Source organism: Esox lucius, chromosome 20 (assembly GCF_011004845.1).
Source record: "Esox lucius isolate fEsoLuc1 chromosome 20, fEsoLuc1.pri, whole genome shotgun sequence".
Classification (NCBI taxonomy): domain Eukaryota; kingdom Metazoa; phylum Chordata; class Actinopteri; order Esociformes; family Esocidae; genus Esox; species Esox lucius.
Genome location: NC_047588.1, coordinates 23,173,604 through 23,194,161, shown reverse-complemented (window position 1 = coordinate 23,194,161; position 20,558 = coordinate 23,173,604). Strand labels below are relative to the sequence as shown.

The window sequence follows — 20,558 nt, the reverse complement described above, 5'->3', positions numbered from 1 at the left end:
CTTATGTCATGCAATAAAATGCAAATTAATTATTTAAAAATCATACAATGTGATTTCTCGATATACCGGTCAATATTCGTTCCTACCCTCACCCATGGTCATGAAGGCTGGGTCATGACCGAAAGAACAAGATCGCGAGTACAAGCGACTGAAATGGGTTTTCTCCGAAGGGTGTCTGGCTTCTCCCCTAGGGATAAGGTGAGAAGCTCAGCCATCCGGGAGGAACTCGGAGTAGAGCCGCTGCTCCTTTGCGTCAGAAGGAGCCAGTTGAGGTGGTTCGGGCATCTGATTAGGATGCCCCCAGGACATCTCCCTAGGGAGGTGTTCCAGGCATGTCCAGCTGGGAGGAGACATCGGGGTGGGCCCAGGACTAGGTGGAGAGATTATATTTTGACACTGGCCTGGGAACGCCTCGGGATGCGCTGACGGGCTGGTAACCTGGGCAAACTAGGGTAGGTTGAACTGCAGAGTCCAGCCTCAGTTGGACTGCAGGGCTCAGCCTCAGTAGTCCAGACAATTGCCTGGATTAGGACCAGTGGAGAACAAGTGTTGGTGGAGAATGACCAAGTATTTTCCAGGGTCTTTGCAGTCTGTGAGGGGAAACCTCTAGAGTTGTCTTCCCTGATGTAATCCTGGGGGAGCAGTGGGGGTCTGTGGAGAAAATATAGATTCTCTATATGTCACCTGCGGCCAACTGGTTTAAAGAAAGTGCAGCTGCTGAGAGTCATTACATTAAATTGCAACAGCTTTGCATTTTAGTCAGTAGCTTATAGATGTAGCCCTGCCTTTGGTGGTTAGCTAAGAAAACTGGATTCATCGTTTAATTACCAACCTATGTAACAGGCTCATTGAGGTTAATTCGTTGTTTTTTTTTAGCAGGGGAAGATCTGTGATTAATTTCAGAATTATTATTGACACACCCTCTACTGTTTCTGCTACCCTCACAGACAATGAAACAGCTGTCTACACACTCATGCCAATGGTTATGGCTGACCAGCACAGGTATGTGGTGCCAACCACTCAATTATTTTTTTGTGTGTGAGAAAGCGGTTAATAGAATCTTGTTGGTGTTGAGATACCTGTAGCCTAATCTCTACATTAGTTATCTGCTCGTTTTCTAACATTCCTGTCTTTTCCCTGAAGGTCAGTGTCTGAATTACTTCTTAACTCTAAGTTTGATGTGAACTACGCTTTTGGACGAGTCAAGAGAAGTCTTCTTCATATTGCTGCCAAGTAAGGAATGTTTTTATTGTATTTATTTGTGGCTGAGACAAATTCTTTATTTGTCTTTTACTTATCAGTTTCTTTGACACTGGGTCCGGAAGATTCTGCGAATGTGCAGATCACATTCTGCACATGTGTTTATATGTTCTTTTAGTGGCTAGATGCTGTGTTAGCACTCCCCCTCCATTCACTTTTCTTACAAATCTGTTGCTAAAACCTCATCAGCTGCATTCACTTGACAAGTTCTCTCTTTACTCAGATTTGATGGGGCAAATGTCAATGCCTCATTTTCCCACACCAAAAATAAAAACCCTGTGGCTAATTGAACATTCTTTCCAAAAGTATATATATAGTGACCGCCATGGTGGCAAGCATACCTGGTGGCATGGTGCGCTGACAAATATTTTTCTTTCATGAAGAAATAAATATTTTCCACAAAAGACATCACAGTTATTGGATGACTTTTTATGAACCAAATCTAAAAGAAATATTTCCCCATTTATATATTTTTCTTTCATGTTCATCTGATCTGAATCAGTAGAAACTCAAGTGGTCATCTGTGACTTCCTGTTTCACTGGGATTAGATATGAGGTGACACACCTGGCAAACAACACTGGAAAGGTTGGAGAACAAACAAACAAAATGATATAAATGTTTTTTGAGCTTCCTAAATTAGGGAATTAACCCAATTAAATACCTTGCTTAGGGGGAGCTCCAACATTTTTTAACTATATTATTGTCTTCATTCATGTTATGGAGCACTGTTTGGGTCTTTGCAAGGCAAAATTTAAAACCAAACTAACTTATCTGACATGTTAGATAAGCATTTAATTTGATGTGTCAAATAACCAATATTGATTGCAGATCCAGCCTGAACACAATTCACAAAACTGCAGTCGTACTGCTACTTACGGGCTTGTTTTTTGTCCTGTAGATTATGCAGAGGACGGAGCAATATAATGTTTATTTTTATATTCCTTTTTGTAATGTTTTTTGAAATAGCTACATGATTTAAAATGTTACTGTCCATACATTTTCAGCAGCTATTTTCAGCAGCTATTTTGTTAACAATTCATCTGATGAATCTTTGTGTTTTCTGTGGTGTGTTTGTGTGTTTGTGTGTGTGGTGTGTACAACAAAAGTTGTGGATCAGTGGAGTGCCTGGTCTTGCTGCTTAAGAGAGGAGCCAACCCTAACTACCAGGACATTTCAGGGTGCACCCCTCTTCACCTGGCTGCCAGGAATGGGTAGGATATACTATTCAAATACTGTACATAGACACTAGAGCATACTTGATCAGTACTTTGCTGCCCCTCTTTGGTAGTGAGGCATAATACACATTTTCCTGTAAATCCCACAACCCAGTCATCAGTCCTGTGTCGTTTAATTGGTAGAGCATGGAGTTTTCAATCCAGTGGTTGTGCGTTTCATTCCCATGGAGGCCACTATGAAAATATACAAAGCCTTTACAGTAGTGGCTGAATCTGTTTCACCCATAGCTTTTTGGTAGTTCTAATTAAATATATTTTGAAAGAAAATATGCTTCCCATGCATGATTATAGGCTTTGAATGTTTATTAAGTGGCACAATGCAGTTATTTAGTAGACACTCTTATCCAGAGTCTGTATATGAATACATTTTAAGGATGTTTGGTGAAACAACCACACAGCGTAGTAGTGAGTGCGTGCTAATAAAAAAAAATTGTTATCAGAAGTCAAAAGTCAGTGCTACAAATAATAAATATTATCAGCCACTTATTTTTTATGTTTGTTGAAAATGGCCAGAGTAATTCTTCAACTGGAAAGTGTAGGGCACGTGGACGAATATTAACATTATTAAATTTAAATATGTGGTGAGTGGTCATAGAGATAATGGTTATAGATATTTAGAATGGTAAATCTGACATTTAATGATCCTTTTGCCCCTATAGTCAAAAGAAGTGTATGGGGAGACTACTAGAATACAATGCAGATGTGAACATCTGCAACAACGAGGGACTTACAGCTGTGAGTATGGTTTTGAAGTCATGTGTAAGGCAGACTGGCACTGGTATTAACTGAGCAAAAAAGTGTTAAACAAATCAAAATGTATTTAGATTTTAGATTTTTCAATGTAGCCACCCTTTGCCTTGAGGGTGGCTACTTTGAGAATGCAACAAGTGTGCAATACTGTCATCAAGGCAAAGGGTGGCTACTTTGAAGAATCTTATATATATATATATATATATATATACACTCACCTAAAGGATTATTAGGAACAGCTGTTCAATTTCTCATTAATGCCATTATCTAATCAACCAATCACATGGCAGTTGCTTCAATGCATTTAGGGGTGTGGTCCCGGTGAAGACAATCTCCTGAACTCCAAACTGAATGTCAGAATGGGAAAGAAAGGTGATTTAAGCAATTTTGAGCGTGGCATGGTTGTTAGTGCCAGACGGGCCGGTCTGAGTATTTCACAATCTGCTCAGTTACTGGGATTTTCACGCACAACCATTTCTAGGGTTTACAAAGAATGGTGTGAAAAGGGAAAAACATCCAGTATGCAGCAGTCCTGTGGGCGAAAATGCCTTGTTGATGCTAGAGGTCAGAGGAGAATGGGCCGACTGATTCAAGCTGATAGAAGAGCAACTTTGACTGAAATAACCACTCGTTACAACCGAGGTATGCAGCAAAGCATTTGTGAAGCCACAACAAGCACAACCTTGAGGCGGATGGGCTACAACAGCAGAAGACCCCACCGGGTACCACTCATCTCCACTACAAATAGGAAAAAGAGGCTACAATTTGCACGAGCAAAATTGGACAGTTGAAGACTGGAAGAATGTTGCCTGGTCTGATGAGTCTTGATTTCTGTTGAGACATTTAGATGGTAGAGTCAGAATTTGGCGTAAACAGAATGAGAACATGGATCCATCATGCCTTGTTACCACTGTGCAGGCTTGTGGTGGTGGTGTAATTGTGTGGGGGATGTTTTCTTGGCACACTTTAGGCCCCTTAGTGCCAATTGGGCATTGTTTAAATGCCACTGCCTACCTGAGCATTGTTTCTGACCATGTCCATCCCTTTATGACCACCATGTACCCATCCTCTGATGGCTACTTCCAGCAGGATAATGCACCATGTCACAAAGCTCGAATCATTTCAAATTGTTTTCTTGAAGATGACAATGAGTTCACTGTACTGAAATGGCCCCCACAGTCACCAGATCTCAACCCAATAGAGCATCTTTGGGATGTGGTGGAACGGGAGCTTCGTACCCAGGATGTGCATCCCACAAATCTCCATTAACTGCAAGATGCTATCCTATCAATATGGGCCAACATTTCTAAAGAATGCTTTCAGCACCTTGTTGAATCAATAGCACGTAGAATTAAGGCAGTTCTGAAGGCAAATGGTGGTCAAACACAGTATTAGTAGGATGCTCCTAATAATCCTTTAGGTGTGTGTGTGTGTGTGTGTGTGTGTGTGTGTGTGTGTGTATATACACGCATACATGTTCTCCCCACTGTATGTATGTATGTGATACACTGCCGATTTTGCAGGTTTTCCTACTTACAAAGCATGTATCATAGGTACACTTCAACTGTGAGAGACCGAATCTAAAACAAAAATCCAGCATATCACATTGTATGATTTTTAAATAATTAATTAGCATTTTTATTTAGCAAATCCTGCAGCACACGCAAGGTCCCCCTGCTCAAGCCAGCGCATGTCCAGGTCCGTCTTAAGTTTGCCAATGACCATCTGGATGATCCAGAGGAGGAATGGGAGAAGGTCAAGTGGCCTGATGAGACAAAAATAGAGCTTTATGGTCTAAACTCCACTCGCCGTGTTTGGAGGAAGAAGAAGGATGAGTACAACTGCAAGAACACCATCCCAACAGGGAAGCATGGAGGTGGAAACATCATTATTTGGGGATGCTTTTCTGCAAAGGGGACAGGACGACTGCACCGTATTGAGGGGAGGATGGATGGGGCCATATATGGCGAGATCTTGGGCAACAACCTCCTTCCCCCAGTAAGAGCATTGAAGATGGGTCGTGGCTGGGTCTTCCAGCCACGACCCATCCTTTTGAAACCTGAAGGATCTGGAGAAGGTCTGTGTGGAGGAGTGGGCCAAAATTCCTGCTGCAGTGTGTGCAAACCTGGTCAAGAACTACAGGAAACGTATGATTTCTGTAATTGCAAACAAAGGTTTCTGTACCAAATATTTTGCTTTTTTGATGTATCAAATACTTATGTCATGCAATAAAGTGCAAATTAATTATTTAAAAATCATACAATGTGATTTTCTGGATTTTTTGATTCCGTCACTCACAGTTGAAGTGTACCTATGATAAAAATTACAGACCTCTACATGCTTTGTAAGTAGGAAAACCTGCAATATCGGCACTGTATAAAATACTTGTCTGTATATTATCAAATCTCCAAGGGTTTGCAAATGTTTGAGCACAACTGTATAGTAGCAACGACAGACCTATGACATGGAGACAGATAATGGAACCATGGACCGAAAGAATGCTCCCATAAACGAATGACCCCTCCAAAATAATGTTTCATTTTACCTAGTTATGAGAGTGCTGATTTCTCAAAATAAAAAAGAGAGAAATGTGTAACCTGAATGAAATTCAAATTTTATATGACGAAATACTAATCAGGTGTGTTACATTTTGTTTCCATTTGTAGCGCAGGGCCTGGTAATTGGACTGCTATTGTTCAAACAATGTTCTGGCTTAGAACACTGTTAAGTCAGATCTTTTTTTTGCAAATCTTTCTCTTTCTCCTCCTCCTCTACTTGTTTGTTCTTAATCCCCTTTTTATTTAGATCCACTGGTTGGCTGTCAATGGACGGACTGAGCTCCTTCATGACCTGGTGCAGCATGTGACTAATGTGGATGTAGAGGACGCCATGGGACAGACTGCTCTTCATGTAGCCTGTCAGAATGGACACAAAACTGTGAGTATAACTTGTATTTCAACTGAAAAGTATGAAAATGTATGCACAACATATTAGCAGGTGTAGGGTTGTGTTTATTTTTCGGTGTAATTTATTCAGGGGATAATATATTAACAGTAAGAACACTGAATTGAAACAGCATTCATGGGAGGGTTGGTCAAACTCGTCGACTGCGCATCATTCATAATTAAGGGAGCCATGAATTCTGAGGAGTACCCAGTAAGGATGGGACAATACACGATTTTAGTACTAAACGTGATGGAAAATCCGATTTATGAAATTGTGGAAAAATTCCATAATCGATAATCGGGATAATCCTCACATGAGTGACTTGAAAAAGTTTCCCTGACTGCTTGTTTTATTTTACAAGTGGAGTGCACATATCATCTCACGTTGTAATGCCACTAAACATCCTCTGCCATGTATGGTCAATGAGGCCGAATGGCTCTGCTAGCATAAATTGAAGAATATTATCAATTACAATACAAATTGAAATTAAATTCTTAAATGCCATCCAGAGTTTGGTTTATATTGTAATTATATCAAGAATAAACTAGTTTTCCCATTCCTTTACAACAGTACTAGTCTAACCACTACACTTAGTAGTCTACAGAAAAAGCTTCTGATCATCTCTCCACTTCCCACTATATGCAAATACCTGTCCATTCCGTTACTGGGGAATATAAGCAGTTGTCAAAAAATTTTGCTTAAACAAACCAATTATATTTATCCTATAAGACATGCAGCTATGAGAGATGCATGCAGAGAGAACCTGTTAACCAACTGCAAATTGAATAGGATATACATGATACAGTGGATATAGAAATTCTACACACCCCTGTTAAAATGCCAGGTTCTTGTGATGTAAAAGAATGAGACTAAGATAAATCATGTCAGAACTTTTTCCACTTTTAATGGGACCGATAATGTGAACAATTAAATTGAAAAACAAACTGAAATCTTGTTGTCAATGAAGCTGGCAAACATATACATTTAGAAATGTACATGTTATCATAGTATTAGTTAACTATCAAAAACCTTCTTTGATATCATTTTATTGTAATGGCTTTTTAAATGCCCAAGAACAACATTTATGTAATGGAAGAACATCCGAAAGCCGTTTTGAGCTAGAAACCAGAGTTGTTATTGGGATTGTTATCAAATGGAATAAAATCCTAAATCGGTATAATTTTGGCCAGGATAATCATGGCATGAAATTCTCATATCGTCCCACCCCTAATACCCAGAGAATGTCAGGCGCTAAAGGAGCTAATGCTGGGCTGAAAATTGGTCTTCCAACAAGCCAATATCTCAAATTGGGATGCGAACCTTGCAATATTTGACTGATAACCGACCCCGATTGGTTGACCATTAATCAATAAGCCTAAAATCCACTTTAAAATGCAAAGACAAGAACTGTAGATAATAAAACGTTTTTTTGTTATATCAATGCAACTTTATTGCAGATTCTCAACTAGACAAATTATAGGGAAATAAAAGATTTTGCTAAACCCACTGGTTGTTAACAATAAGAAATAAGCTACGCCTATCCCACTCAAAAACCTTTAAAGGAAATAGGCCTACCTTCAAGTTTGTGAATCACAACGCTACAAGTTCCCAACGTTGGCTTCACAAACTTTCGAGCAGCACTCTACATACATTATTTTAGCTGTGCAGCTCCATTTTTTATGATGTAAAACCCCTGTGATCTGTCACTGACCATCATGAAATGAGAGACAAGTACCACAATACATGGTGATCTTCCTATATACACGCTTTTTTTACGTTTAATTTTGTGCACCACTTATTTTTGTAATACCCTTTAAACTACAACTGCTAGTATAATTGTTGTAGCCATTATTCCATTAACAACCAACCATATTAGCAACATTATTTCATTCTAGCCAAATGACTGCAATATTTGGCCTGTATGGTCAGTGTCAATAATTTCCAGTCACTCTCTACTATAATACATTGTGGTAACCATGAATGTGATTGAAAGGAACAGGTTTTGCTTTCATACCACAGTAGTTGTAAATTTCTTACCTTTGCCAGTGTTGTTGTATATGCGTTTAATCAAAATAATGAATTCCAGAGAGTCATTGTTTTAAATACCTCAGTGGGTTGTAAATAGTCTGTTACTTTTGTAGCTTTTTCATTGTTGCTGTATATGCATATCATCATTATTGATGAATACCAGAGAGACCATGTACTGATGATGGCTTTGTCTCTTTCCTGATCCTAATTTGCCTGTTGTTTATGATGTCATCAGACAGTGCAGTGCCTGCTGGATAGTGGAGCTGACATCAACAGACCTAATGTCTCTGGAGCTACACCCCTGTACTTTGCCTGCAGGTGACTACAGACACTATTACAATAATGTTGATGCAATACAATCGTTTCTCTGGTTCCTTTTGTCTATGTAAAATTGTAGATGGAACATGAATGTCAAGCATGATTGTAACACATTGGTTTGGCAACTGAAATGCAACCGGTATTCTGTTGTTTTGGTTCAGTGGTGCTGTAAATATACTTTTTTACAGCATTTTACAATATTATTATTGGGAAGAGGAGGGGGAGTATGACTGAAGTTTGGGAATGGAATATGAAGAGCTCTAAGTACAGTGACTGAAGCTAGATAAATGTTACTGTATATTGCAAACGTCATTCGTACTGTCCTATCCCTGTCAGGCCTCTGGTGGTCTGTATAGCCTATATCATTCTGGTTATTCTTAACATGGCCCTGACATAGCCAAAAATGCCCTTTTCTGATCTCAGTCACAAACACACACACAAAGGTGTACATAGAGTATTCTCCTGTGATCTTTTGTTGTTGTCATGATTATGCTTCGCTAAATATGTTTATCAGTTCCAATTGTGTTTTTCTTTCTGTCACTTGAATGCATTATACACAATATTTCAGCCTGACTTGAGTTTCCAATCAACCAGCCATTGTTCGTGGCTGGTAAAAGAAATAAAACAGGACCTTTTTTTTCTACAAGTCCTTCACTAATCCCTTAATTTGACACACAACGTAAAAATGTCCACCATCTCTAAACTTACTCCAGCCTTGTCCTCTTAGTTATGTTTTTGTCTTAAGTCTGATTTGTTGGTCAATGTCAAATGTGTCTGCGTAGGGTCCGCGGACCACCCAGACACCGCACAGGGCCACCCAGACACTGCACAGGGCCACCCAGGCACCGCACAGGGCCACCCAGGCACCGCACAGGGCCACCCAGGCACCGCACAGGGCCACCCAGGCACCGCACAGGGCCACCCAGGCACCGCACAGGGCCACCCAGACACCGCACAGGGCCACCCAGACACCGCACAGGGCCACCCAGGCCTGCACAACCAGGCTACGTGCACCAAATGATTGGTGGCATGGTGGAGGGAGGGGATTACATAGACTAGGGATTCATTTTACTACCTGTATCAACAATTACCAGCCTTTGTACGACCCTTCGTCAAAGTTGTATAAGAACAGTGAGGTTACTCAATTCCTGGAAAGAGAGAGGAGAAATTGGGCGAAGAGCCAGCAGCTTGCCAGAAGAGGTGGAATCTGATGAGAAATAGATTGTTGTTTACGTCGTCCCCGATCTAGACAGGTAGCTATTACACTGTTTACCAACTATACAGTTGCTACTTCTGTGAAGTTTTCATGCGCTACAAGCAAACAAACCACCATTTTGCCTGACAGCACCGTCTAGCACAATTTGTTTTACACATCTACACAACAAGGTGCACAACTATAAATGTTGTGCATGTCTCCGCACACCCGCACAGGACATTTTGAATGCAGACCCACAGAAGTATGTCATGCTTTTGTCATAGTGGCTAGAGTGTTAATATCCAATTTGGTGTTTAGTTATTTGGAGGTTAGGGTTACAAATTCAAAGGTAGAAAGGACTAGACCACTACATTAACAGAACAATCTGTACTTGCTACAATTTGGAACTATGAATTACTGTAATATGTCCACTGATTCTTGAAGGACACAACATTAAAATGCCTCATGGGTTTAGTTTCTTTTCACCCAATCAAAACCAATCAAAACCAACCAAAATATCAGCTTGTTTAACTCCAATGTTTGTAAACACATTCAATAAAAAGTAAACCATCTACATCCACAAAACATGGTTCAAACTATTATTAATACTCTATGAATTTCGGAGTGGTTGTATTGGTCCCACCCCCTTCGTCAGATCTTTGCAGAAATGTGGGCGGGGAAATATGCCTTGTTGTTTCAGCTGCTGATTCTGTCTTCAATGTCTCATGAAAAGACATTCATTATTAACGCCCTATTTGTGTTCAACAGTCACGGTCAAAGAGACACAGCACAGATCCTTCTCTCTCGAGGTGCCAAGTATTTACCTGACAAGAATGGAATCACTCCTTTAGATCTGTGTGTACAGGTAAGCATAACCACAACACATGGTTAGTCTAAAAAACAAGCAAACAAACCATTGTCATTCTCCCTTTCTGATCTTTGTGTGTTTGTGATTCAGGGTGGGTATGGGGAGACGTGTGAGATTCTCATCCAGCACCATGGCAGACTATTCCAGACACTCATCCAGATGACTCAGAATTATGACATCAAAGAGAACATGGTACATATTTTACTGTTTACTGTTTTATCTATTTTACTCTAATGAAAGCAATTTCTTCCAGAAATGTGCTTTAATTCAGGCCTGTTTTTACCGTGTGTGCTTTATGCGTGTGTGTGTGTGTCAGCTCAGGCAGGTTTTAGAGCATGTCTCTCAGCAGAGTGACAGTCATTACCAGAGGATCCTGACCAGTCTAGCAGAGGTTGCCACCACAAATGGACACAAACTCCTCAGGTGAGCCCTGTAAGAGTTAGAGAAATAATGTAGTAATTGCAGTGTAATAAGAAATGGCACTGTCTAACAGAGGTGTGGCCAACCCTCTCCTACAATGTTTGGCCCCAAACCTGATTTTACTCACCTAATTTTAGGAATTGTTTTAATCAGGTGTGTTACTACAGGGTTGGGTCCCCACAGTCTAACAAGTATTTGGTTAGGGTAAGGTTCTTCTTACCCCTAGTCAGGGTCCTGACCTTTTTACAGGCTTTCCAGTTCTCTTGTAGCTATGGTTAGGTTACTCTCTAGGAACTGTGGTTAGGATTCAGGCTCTTCCTCTTCTCTCTTTTCGTTTTGGAAAGACTATTGTTTAGTTACAGTCACTCAAGTCTCTGTAGTAGCTATGGTTCGATTTCTGTCGCTTCAGCCTCTCTATTAACTTTTCAGTCTCCAATACTTTTGCAAGGCACTCTGTGGGCCACGGTATGGATCTGCCCATTCTGTACTTGCCGCGGTTGGCTAACACAGATTTATATGACCGACCATAAAACGCATTTTCAAGGACAGTATTGTGAATCACATTGTTCTATTCAATAACAGTTACTTGAATTCATGATGAAATATTGAATTATTTTGTAAGATTTTAACTGAAAACCTTAATCTCTTAATTGTACTGTTCCGAAGTTTGTGTTTTTCAAATTTGGCCTAATATAAACAGCATAGTTCAAAACCAATAGTTAATGAGTAGTTACTGTCCTAGGGTCTTGTCCTCTTTCTTCAACTTATTTTTTATTGCACATATCAATATACTGGGATGCATGCAGTTACAGTGGGGAGAACAAGTATTTGATACACAGATGATTTTGCAGGTTTTCCTACTTACAAAGCATGTAGAGATCTGTAATATTTATCATAGGTACACTTCAACTGTGAGAGATGTAATCTAAAACAAAAATCCTGAAAATAACATTGTATGATTTTTAAGTAAATCATTTGCATTTTATTGCATTACATATTTATTTGATACATCAGAAAAGCAGAACTTAATATTTCAGGGAAGCATGGCAGTGGGAACATCATTCTTTGGGGATGGTTTTCTACAAAGGGGACAGGACGACTGCACCATATTGAGGGGAGGATGGATAGGGCCATGTATGGCGAGATCTTGGCCAACAACCTCCTTCCCTCAGTAAGAGCATTGAAGATGGGTCGTGGCTGGGTCTTCCAGCATGACAACGTCCTGAAACACACAGCCAGGGCAACTAAGGAGTGGCTCCGTAAGAAGCATCTCAAGGTCCTGGAGTGGCCTAGCCAGTCTCTAGACCTGAACCCAATAGAAAATCTTTGGAGGGAGCTGAAAGTCCGTTATGCCCAGCGACAGCCCTGAAACCTTGAAGGATCTGGAAGAGCCCTGCTGTTGTGTGTGCAACCCTGGTCAAGAACTACAGGAAACGTATGATCTCTGTAATTGCAAACAAAGGTTTCTGTACCAAATATTAAGTTCTGCTTTTCTGATATATCAAATACTTATGTCATGCAATAAAATGCAAATGAATTACTTAAAAATCATACAATGTGATTTTCTGAATTTCTGTTTTAGATTCCATCACTCACAGTCTAAGTGTACCTATGATAAAAATTACAGACTTCTACATGCTTTGTAAGTGGGAAAACCTGCAATATCGGAAGTGTATCAAATACTTGTTCTCCCCACTGTATGTCTAATATTGTAAATATACAGGGATATGATTTTTTTGTCTATATCACCCAGCCTATAATTAGATTACTGTCTCTTCTCTCCTCTACAGTCTGTCTAGCAGTTACGAGGCTCAGATGAAGAGTCTGCTGAGAATCATCCGGATCTTTTGCCATGTATTCCGCCTTGGCCCTTCTTCTCCCAACAATGGCAATGACATGGGGTACAACGGGAACAAAACACAGCGCAGCCAAGTCTTTAAGGTCAGTGCAGGGGCAGTGTAACCGTGGATAGAAGGCTGGGAGTGTAAGGGAACAGTTTTTGGTCCACACTGACATGCAAGGTTAACCTACTGTGGATACTTTTGTGTATCCTTCTTTTACAGTTAAAGTAACTGTTTTCAAATGGACAAATCTTTCTTTATGGTTAAATTTGATTAAATTAAACATGTTTAGGTAAATAATTAAATGCAAATGAATCGCAATTATTTGTTCTTATTGTTTGATAGCCCTGGGCCCGGTTTCCCGATAACGGGGGCCTTTCGACGGTTTAACAATGCACACAGCCTTAAGATGGACTTTATGATGGACTGTTTCCCAAACCACCACATAGGTCACTCTTTATAAAGTAATCGGGGGTGCCATTTTATGGCCGTTTGGAATGGAATTAGGCCCTCTTTGGCGATTGCTGGCGATGTATTCTACTACCACTTAGGCATCAATAGGAAAATGTAAAACTCGAAGAAGTAGTGACATTTATGGTGGACGAAACCAATAGGGTGGACTTCAGCCAATCAAAATCATATCTCTTGAAATTGATCATGTGACATCCAATTATCAGTTTCTTGGGTAGCTACAGTGGGGAGAACAAGTATTTGATACACTGCTGATTTTGCAGGTTTTCCTACTTACAAAGCATGTAGAGGTCTGTAATTTTTATCATAGGTACACTTCAACTGTGAGAGACGCTATCTAAAAATCCAGAAAATCACATGATTTTTAAATAATTAATTTGCATTTTATTGCATGACATAACTATTTGATCACCTACCAACCAGTAAGAATTCTGGCTCTCACCGACCTGTTAGTTTTTCTTTAAGAAGCCCTCCTGTTCTCCACTCATTACCTGTATTAACTGCATCTGTTTGAACTTGTTACCTGTCCACACACTCAATCAAACAAACTCCAACCTCTCCACAATGGCAAAGACCAGAGAGCTGTGTAAGGACATCAGGGATAAAATTGTAGACCTGCACAAGGCTGGGATGGGCTACAGGACAATAGGCAAGCAGCTTGGTGAGAAGGCAACAACTGTTGGCGCAATTATTCGAAAATGGAAGAAGTTCAAGATGACGGTCAATCTCCCTCGGTCTGGGGCTCCATGCAAGACCTCACCTCGTGGGACATCAATGATCATGATGAAGGGGAGGGATCAGCCCAGAACTACATGGCAGGACCTGGTCAATGATCTGAAGAGAGCTGGGACCACAGTCTCAAAGAAAACCATTAGTAACACACTACGCCGTCATGGATTAAAATCATGCAGCGCACGCAAGGTCCCCCTGCTCAAGCCAGCGCATGTCCAGGCCTGTCTGAAGTTTGCAAATGACCATCTGGATGATCCAGAGGAGGAATGGGAGAAGGTCATGTGGTCTGATGAGACAAAAATAGAGCTTTTTGGTCTGTGTTAGGACAGACCAAAAACCTGCTAAATCGGCAGTGTATGAAATACTTGTTCTCCCCACTGTATATAGAATACCTGTCGCTTACGTCACATTGAAATCCACACGTGATACCCACAGCCGTACCCGTAGAGGAGATTGACTACCATGTGGATGAAGACGGAGTGTGAAGAGCCGAACCAGTAAGATGCGGGATTTCAGACTCGTGATCGGTTAATTTGGAAAAAATCTTCTTAATTATTTCTTGTTTTACGTAAGTTTTTCTTCATCCTCAGTTGACCAATTCCATTTATATTCACTCAAGAACTTATTATATAATTTGCCTAAATAAATTGGTTTAAATCAAAACTGTTTTGATAATTGTTATTCGTTCAATTGCCTTAATATTAACTGTTAATATTAATGCCGATGTTGAGGTAGGCGCTATTTATCAGAACAGTAAAATGCCTTTTACGATGGACTAATGAGAGGGCTGGAACATTCGTTAATAAACACACAATGTTATGTAACAATGCTTTTAGTGCTTGAGAAACCGGGCCCTAGTTAGTTTTGTAATTGAATTCAGACTAAGCTGCAGTACATTATTTAACCCAGGAGAGGGCATTGATACATTACTTAACCAGGTCCTGCAAGTGACTTGTCCTGGTGCATGACTTTTTGTATGTGTTTGTGTGTGTGTGTGTGTGTTTGTTTTTGTCAGCACCTACCCCTCTTTTCTTTCCTTGTCCTATTCTTCTTCCTTTTTCTTGTCCCCATTTCCTCTCCTTCTCTTTATCTATATGTATGTCTCTCTTTTTTGCTCGCGGCCTCAATCCCTACATTTCTCCCCTCTCTCTCTCCTCTCTGTCCTTCACTCACTCTTTCTCCTTCACTCACTCAGTCTCTTTCCCTGCCTCCCCGTCTCCTCTCTCTCTCTTATTTCCTCCAGCCGTTGGAGTTGCTCTGGCACTCTCTAGATGAGTGGTTGGTGTTGATCTCTACAGAGCTGGAGAAGAGCCATGAAGACCCCTCCAACTCTTCCTCTTCAGGGAGCGAGATCGCCTCCTTCCTCTTCAGACAAAGAGGCGAGGTCGACCCCGTCTCCACCTCCAACCCTGCTGTCTCCACGGTGGTGCCCTCACGGCCCTCACCCATGCCTCTCCCACCTTCTTTAAACCCAAAGGTTCACAAAGGTTCCTCAGAGGTTGTCTTGGAAACCCCAGAGGTATATGCAGATGGAGAGGATGTCATCTCTATGACGGCCAACCGGCTCAGTGCGGTGATCCAGGCATTCTACATGTGCTGCTCGTGCCAGATGCCGCAGGGGTGAGAATAACCCCTGACGTCTAACCTATAGATGCTGCATTATAAACCTAATCTGAGGATGGGCACCTCCAGTTCTTGGGAGGGTCTACTGGTTTTTTCTTTTCCTGGAGCTAGTTTCAGAGAGAACTTCATATTCCTCAATATCTCCTCTATGAGTATGCCAGTGGAATTATACCGCTTTTCTGTTTCCTCTCCAAATGCATGAAGGCAAACCAGGGTTAATTTAGTCAGCATAGCATTTCAGCATCCTGAAAAAGCTATAACTAAACAAAAACTATTTTCCATTTGATTTAACTAAAACAAGACAAAAAAAATCTGAGTTAGTGGAGGTTATGGAAAGAGAACCTTTCAGTGCAATCTGCTTCTTTATCTAGCATCATGGTTTGATTAGGTACATTTAAAATGTAAGTAGCCTACGCTTGTTCAGCAAGCAGCTCTCTCTCTGTCAAATCTTTCACAAACAAATTGGAGGTGATGACATTACAGAACTGTCAAAATATGACTCAGTAATTGACGTGTACACTGATCAGCCATAACATAATGACCACTGACAGGTGAAGTGAATACCGATAATCTCCTTATCATGGCACCTGTCAATGGGTGGGATATATTAGGCAGCAAGTGAACATTCTGTCCTCAAAGTTGATGTGTTAGAAGCAGGAAAAATGGGCAAGCGTAAGGATCTGAGCGACTTTGACAAGGGCCAAATTGTTATGGCTAGACGACTGGGTCTCCAAAACTGCAGGTGTTCCCCACAAGATGGGTATTGCAGTGGTCAGTACCTATCAAAAGTGGTCCAAGGAAGGAACAGCGGTGAACCGGTGACAGGGTCATGGGTAGCCAAGGCTCATTGATGCATGTGGGGAGTGAAGGCTGGCCTGTGTTTTCCGATCCAGTGGACGAGCTACTGTAGCTCAAATTGCTGAAACAGTTAATGTTTGTACTGATAGAAAGGTGTCTGAACAGTGCATCGCAGTTTGTTACGTATGGGGCTGCGTAGCCGCAGACCAGTCAGGGTGCCCATGCTGACCACTGCCGAAAGTGCTTACAATGGGCACGTGAGCATCAGAACTGGACCACGGAGCAATGGAAGAAGGTGGCCTGGTCTGATTAAACACGTTTTCTTTTACATCACGTGGATGGCCATGTGTGTGCGCATCAGTTACCTGGAGAACACATGGCACCAGGATGCACTATGGGAAGGAGGCAAGCCAGTGGAGGCAGTGTGATGCTTTGGGCAATGTTCTGGGAAACCTTGGGTCCTGCCATTCATGTGGATGTTACTTTGACACGTACCACCTACCTGAGCATTGTTGCAGACCATGTGCACCCTTTCATGGCAACGGTATTCCATGATGGCATTGGCCTCTTTCAGCAGGATAATGCGCCCTACCACAAATCAGAAATTGTTCAGGAATGGTTTGAGGAACTCAACGAGTTCAAAGTGTTAACTTGGCTTATAATTCCCCAGATCTCAATCCAATCAAGCATCTGTGGGACGTGCTGGGCAAACAATTCCGATCCACGGAGGCCCCACCTCGCAACTTACAGGACTTAAAGGATCTGCTGCTAACGTGCTAGATACCACAGCACACCTTCAGAGGTCTAGTGGAGTCCATGCCTCGACAGGTCAGGTTTTGGTGGCAAAAGGGGGACCTATACAATATTAGGCAGATGGTCATAATGTTATGGCTGATTGGTGTATTATTGCTTTATCTCAGTAGATTGGTCAAGGTCATGTTTGTTGTCGTTATAAAAATAATTGGGGTTAGGGTTAATTTTTAGGTGTTAATTTTATTCCCTGAAGTCTATGATAAGTGACATTTATTTTGTTAATGAGGCAATACGTTTGTTCGGACTAAAATGTGATGACATTGTTAGGGTATTTTGTTGAATAAAATGGCTCATAGTATTTGTGATTTTGACAACTAGACTAAACCATTAATCACTTAACACACATGACTAAAACTTAAAGATATTTCAGTCATAATGAGTAAAAGTAGATACAAAAGGGGTGGCAAAATTCACATTGAGACAGACATGGAGTAGGTATGGTCGCAGGTTGACTCAGCGTCTCCGTGCACTATAAACTAAGCAAGTAGCCTGAGGAAAATGGGACCCCTAGCCTAACTGTCAGAGTAACAATGGACATCTACAGTTGCATGATCATCTGGACATGTAGTCTTGTAATCTGATTAACACTGGTAACCTAGTCTGGTTATCTGATTAACACTGGTTAATACTGGTCACGTAGTCTGACGTTGATGTTAATGTTAGTTAGGTTTAAGTTGGAAAACAGGACCTTTAGACAAGGGAGGTAATGTAGCATGCGGCGGCAACAGCTGTCCTTTTTGGCTGACCTAGATCTCTGAAATTCATCTGTTTTGTATAAGCTCTTTGTGGCAACTGCTGATGTAAAAAGGGCTTTCTAAATACATTTGATTGATTGATCTGGGAAAAAATATAGCATTATGAGAAATGCTAACAAAAGGTAGCATGTTGGTGATATCCGATGAATACAATTTTCTATGTTTGTCTGAAATTATCAGTCTAATAACAGTTGCACCTTTACATTTTGTCAGAATGATGCTTTTCAGTTGTGGCGGCGGCAGTATCATTTTGACCCCACTTCACAAGATAGAAGTTACATCAGGAGCATGCCTTAGATTTTCACTTAATCACAAATAGATTTGTTGCAAATGGGTTAATTGCAACTGTGGGTAGGTACTTGTGTACAAACAGCTGACCTAGCATGCATGACCCACCTCCCTCCTTTTTTCACCCTGGCTTTATAATTACATGTAATTGAGTAAATTATAATGTACTCCAAATAGGAGCAATTGTTTGTGGCCCTATGTCGCTGTAGTAGATGTAGTTGGCTTTGTTTGTGTTTGTTTCTCTTTCCCAGGTTTGCTCTTTACTATCTCAAGCTATGCTGGCTTGATTGTTAGTCTGTCAGGAAAACAATGTTTAAATAATACAGGTTATTATTGTGTTTTGGGGATCAGATGTACTCATTGTAATAGATGCTGCATTCTCTTTGTGTTATGAAAGCTACTGTAACACGGCTACTGTTTATGTAGTGATTGTGTTCACTAATTGTCTTATACCCTTCATTTTGTCTCCTTGTCTCTCCTCCTTTTCTCCTCCCTTTTTGGTTTGCTCTTTCCTCATACAGAATGACATCTCCTCGTTTCATAGAGTTTGTCTGCAAGCATGACGAGGTGCTGAAATGTTTTGTAACCAGGTGAGACCTTTAAAATAATCTTAATCTTCGTTTTTTTACCTATACACTTCTAATCAAACTCTAATTTTACCTGCTTCCATTTTGCTCTCTCTTTCTTGCTATTCATTTCTCTGTCCCTCTTAGAAATCCAAAGATAATCTTTAATCATTTCCACTTCCTGTTGGAATGTCCGGAGCTCATGTCCCGCTTCATGCACATCATCAAAGGCCAGGTGAGACTTGTAATGAATCTACTGTAGGCAGGACATACAATGGCAAACAATGTCATTCCTTCTCTCTCTCACTCACTCACACACACACACACACACACACACATACACAGTGCATCTAAAGTTCTCCCTCTCTGTAGCAAGTGACTTTGAATAACCTGTGTATCCCATGCAGGATAACACAATGTTATTGCCAGGGTGATAACACTCATTATAAGTCCTGTTATATGATGTCATAAATATGGCATGCAGGATTATTTAACAATGTTATTGCCAGGGTGATAACACTCATTATAAGTCCTGTTATATGATGTCATATATATGAAGTACCTTCTCCAAGTTCTGTGTATTTTTCCACTCTCACTTCACACTGTTCATATTTGAGCAGCGGGTGGCAAGCCTCGTTACCTCTGGATTATATCCCACCTGGGAATAAGAGCCTCATGTTTTAATTACAGATTTTAACCTGGTGAAGACAATTCCATCTCTGTATCTCCCTCTCAGTACATACAGGAGCCCCAAGGGGAATCTCTCTCTCTCTGTCTCTCTCTCGGTCTCTCTCTCGGTCTCTCTCTCGGTCTCTCTCTCTCCAGATCATCTTTCAACATTTAGAAAGAACCAGATCATGCAAATAAATACTACTCTGTTTTTCAGATGCTGCAGTTCAACACTTGAGTTTTTGGAACCACTGGTTTAGACTTCTTTATCATTTGAGTGTCAGAGTGTAGAGGGCGATGTGTTTTGGCTGGTATTTAGTTATGGTATGTAGTTAGGTTAATTATATGGAAGTAGAAGATGTTGTAAGGGGGTTACGAAGTACTATAATGTGTTCTGACTGCATCAGGATGCACTATGCCTGCAGGCAGTAACTAAAGTGTTAGTGTTTCTTCCTCTTGTAGCCCTTTAAGGAACGTTGTGAGTGGTTCTATGAGCACCTACTGGCAGGACAACCAGACTCCGACATGGTCCATCGACCTGTCAATGAGAATGACATCCTTCTCATCCACAGAGGTACCCGGGTCACACTGACCAATCCTGCATACGTTATATCCCCTTGTTCCTGTACGGTTAGCTCCACCCTTCTAGCATGTCTCCCTCTCTTTATACAATACCATCCCTGGGTTCCCACACTATAGATATTTCAAATATAGAACTAAATATTACAGTGATATTAGGGATACAATGAATAGGTGACTAAGTCGAATTATTCGACTAGTATAATTGGTCTACTTCTGTTGGCTGTTGATTAGTCAGTTTATATGTTGCCACTATTAGCCTGTGTACACTTGGCAACTCTGTGGGAGCGCAGTGATCTCAAACACCTTACGTGAAACATTTCTGAGCCTGCGGGCAGCAGCGAGCCTACACACCTCGACCCTAAACGATGAATGAAAGAATCCAGGAAATGCAGGAGTAAT

The 20,558-nt window shown here is 40.9% G+C and overlaps 1 protein-coding gene across 3 annotated transcripts in view; it reads left to right on the top strand.

Annotated features, from left to right (window-relative positions):
* The window catches only part of hace1 (HECT domain and ankyrin repeat containing E3 ubiquitin protein ligase 1), a 35,869-nt gene that overhangs the window by 3,355 nt on the left and 11,956 nt on the right, over nt 1-20,558 (top strand). Inside the window, exons 2-15 of one of the 3 annotated variants that reach the window (XM_020041412.2) lie at nt 948-1,002; nt 1,144-1,233; nt 2,368-2,472; nt 3,156-3,231; nt 6,052-6,183; nt 8,456-8,538; nt 10,502-10,598; nt 10,692-10,793; nt 10,918-11,024; nt 12,812-12,962; nt 15,081-15,685; nt 18,864-18,932; nt 19,056-19,143; nt 20,040-20,151. In XM_020041412.2, coding sequence (XP_019896971.2) covers nt 948-1,002; nt 1,144-1,233; nt 2,368-2,472; nt 3,156-3,231; nt 6,052-6,183; nt 8,456-8,538; nt 10,502-10,598; nt 10,692-10,793; nt 10,918-11,024; nt 12,812-12,962; nt 15,081-15,685; nt 18,864-18,932; nt 19,056-19,143; nt 20,040-20,151 — 1,872 coding nt within the window. The remainder of the gene's footprint in view (nt 1-947; nt 1,003-1,143; nt 1,234-2,367; nt 2,473-3,155; nt 3,232-6,051; nt 6,184-8,455; nt 8,539-10,501; nt 10,599-10,691; nt 10,794-10,917; nt 11,025-12,811; nt 12,963-15,080; nt 15,686-18,863; nt 18,933-19,055; nt 19,144-20,039; nt 20,152-20,558) is intronic. The other 2 variants (XM_010898996.4, XM_020041413.2) reach the window with 2 other exon arrangements.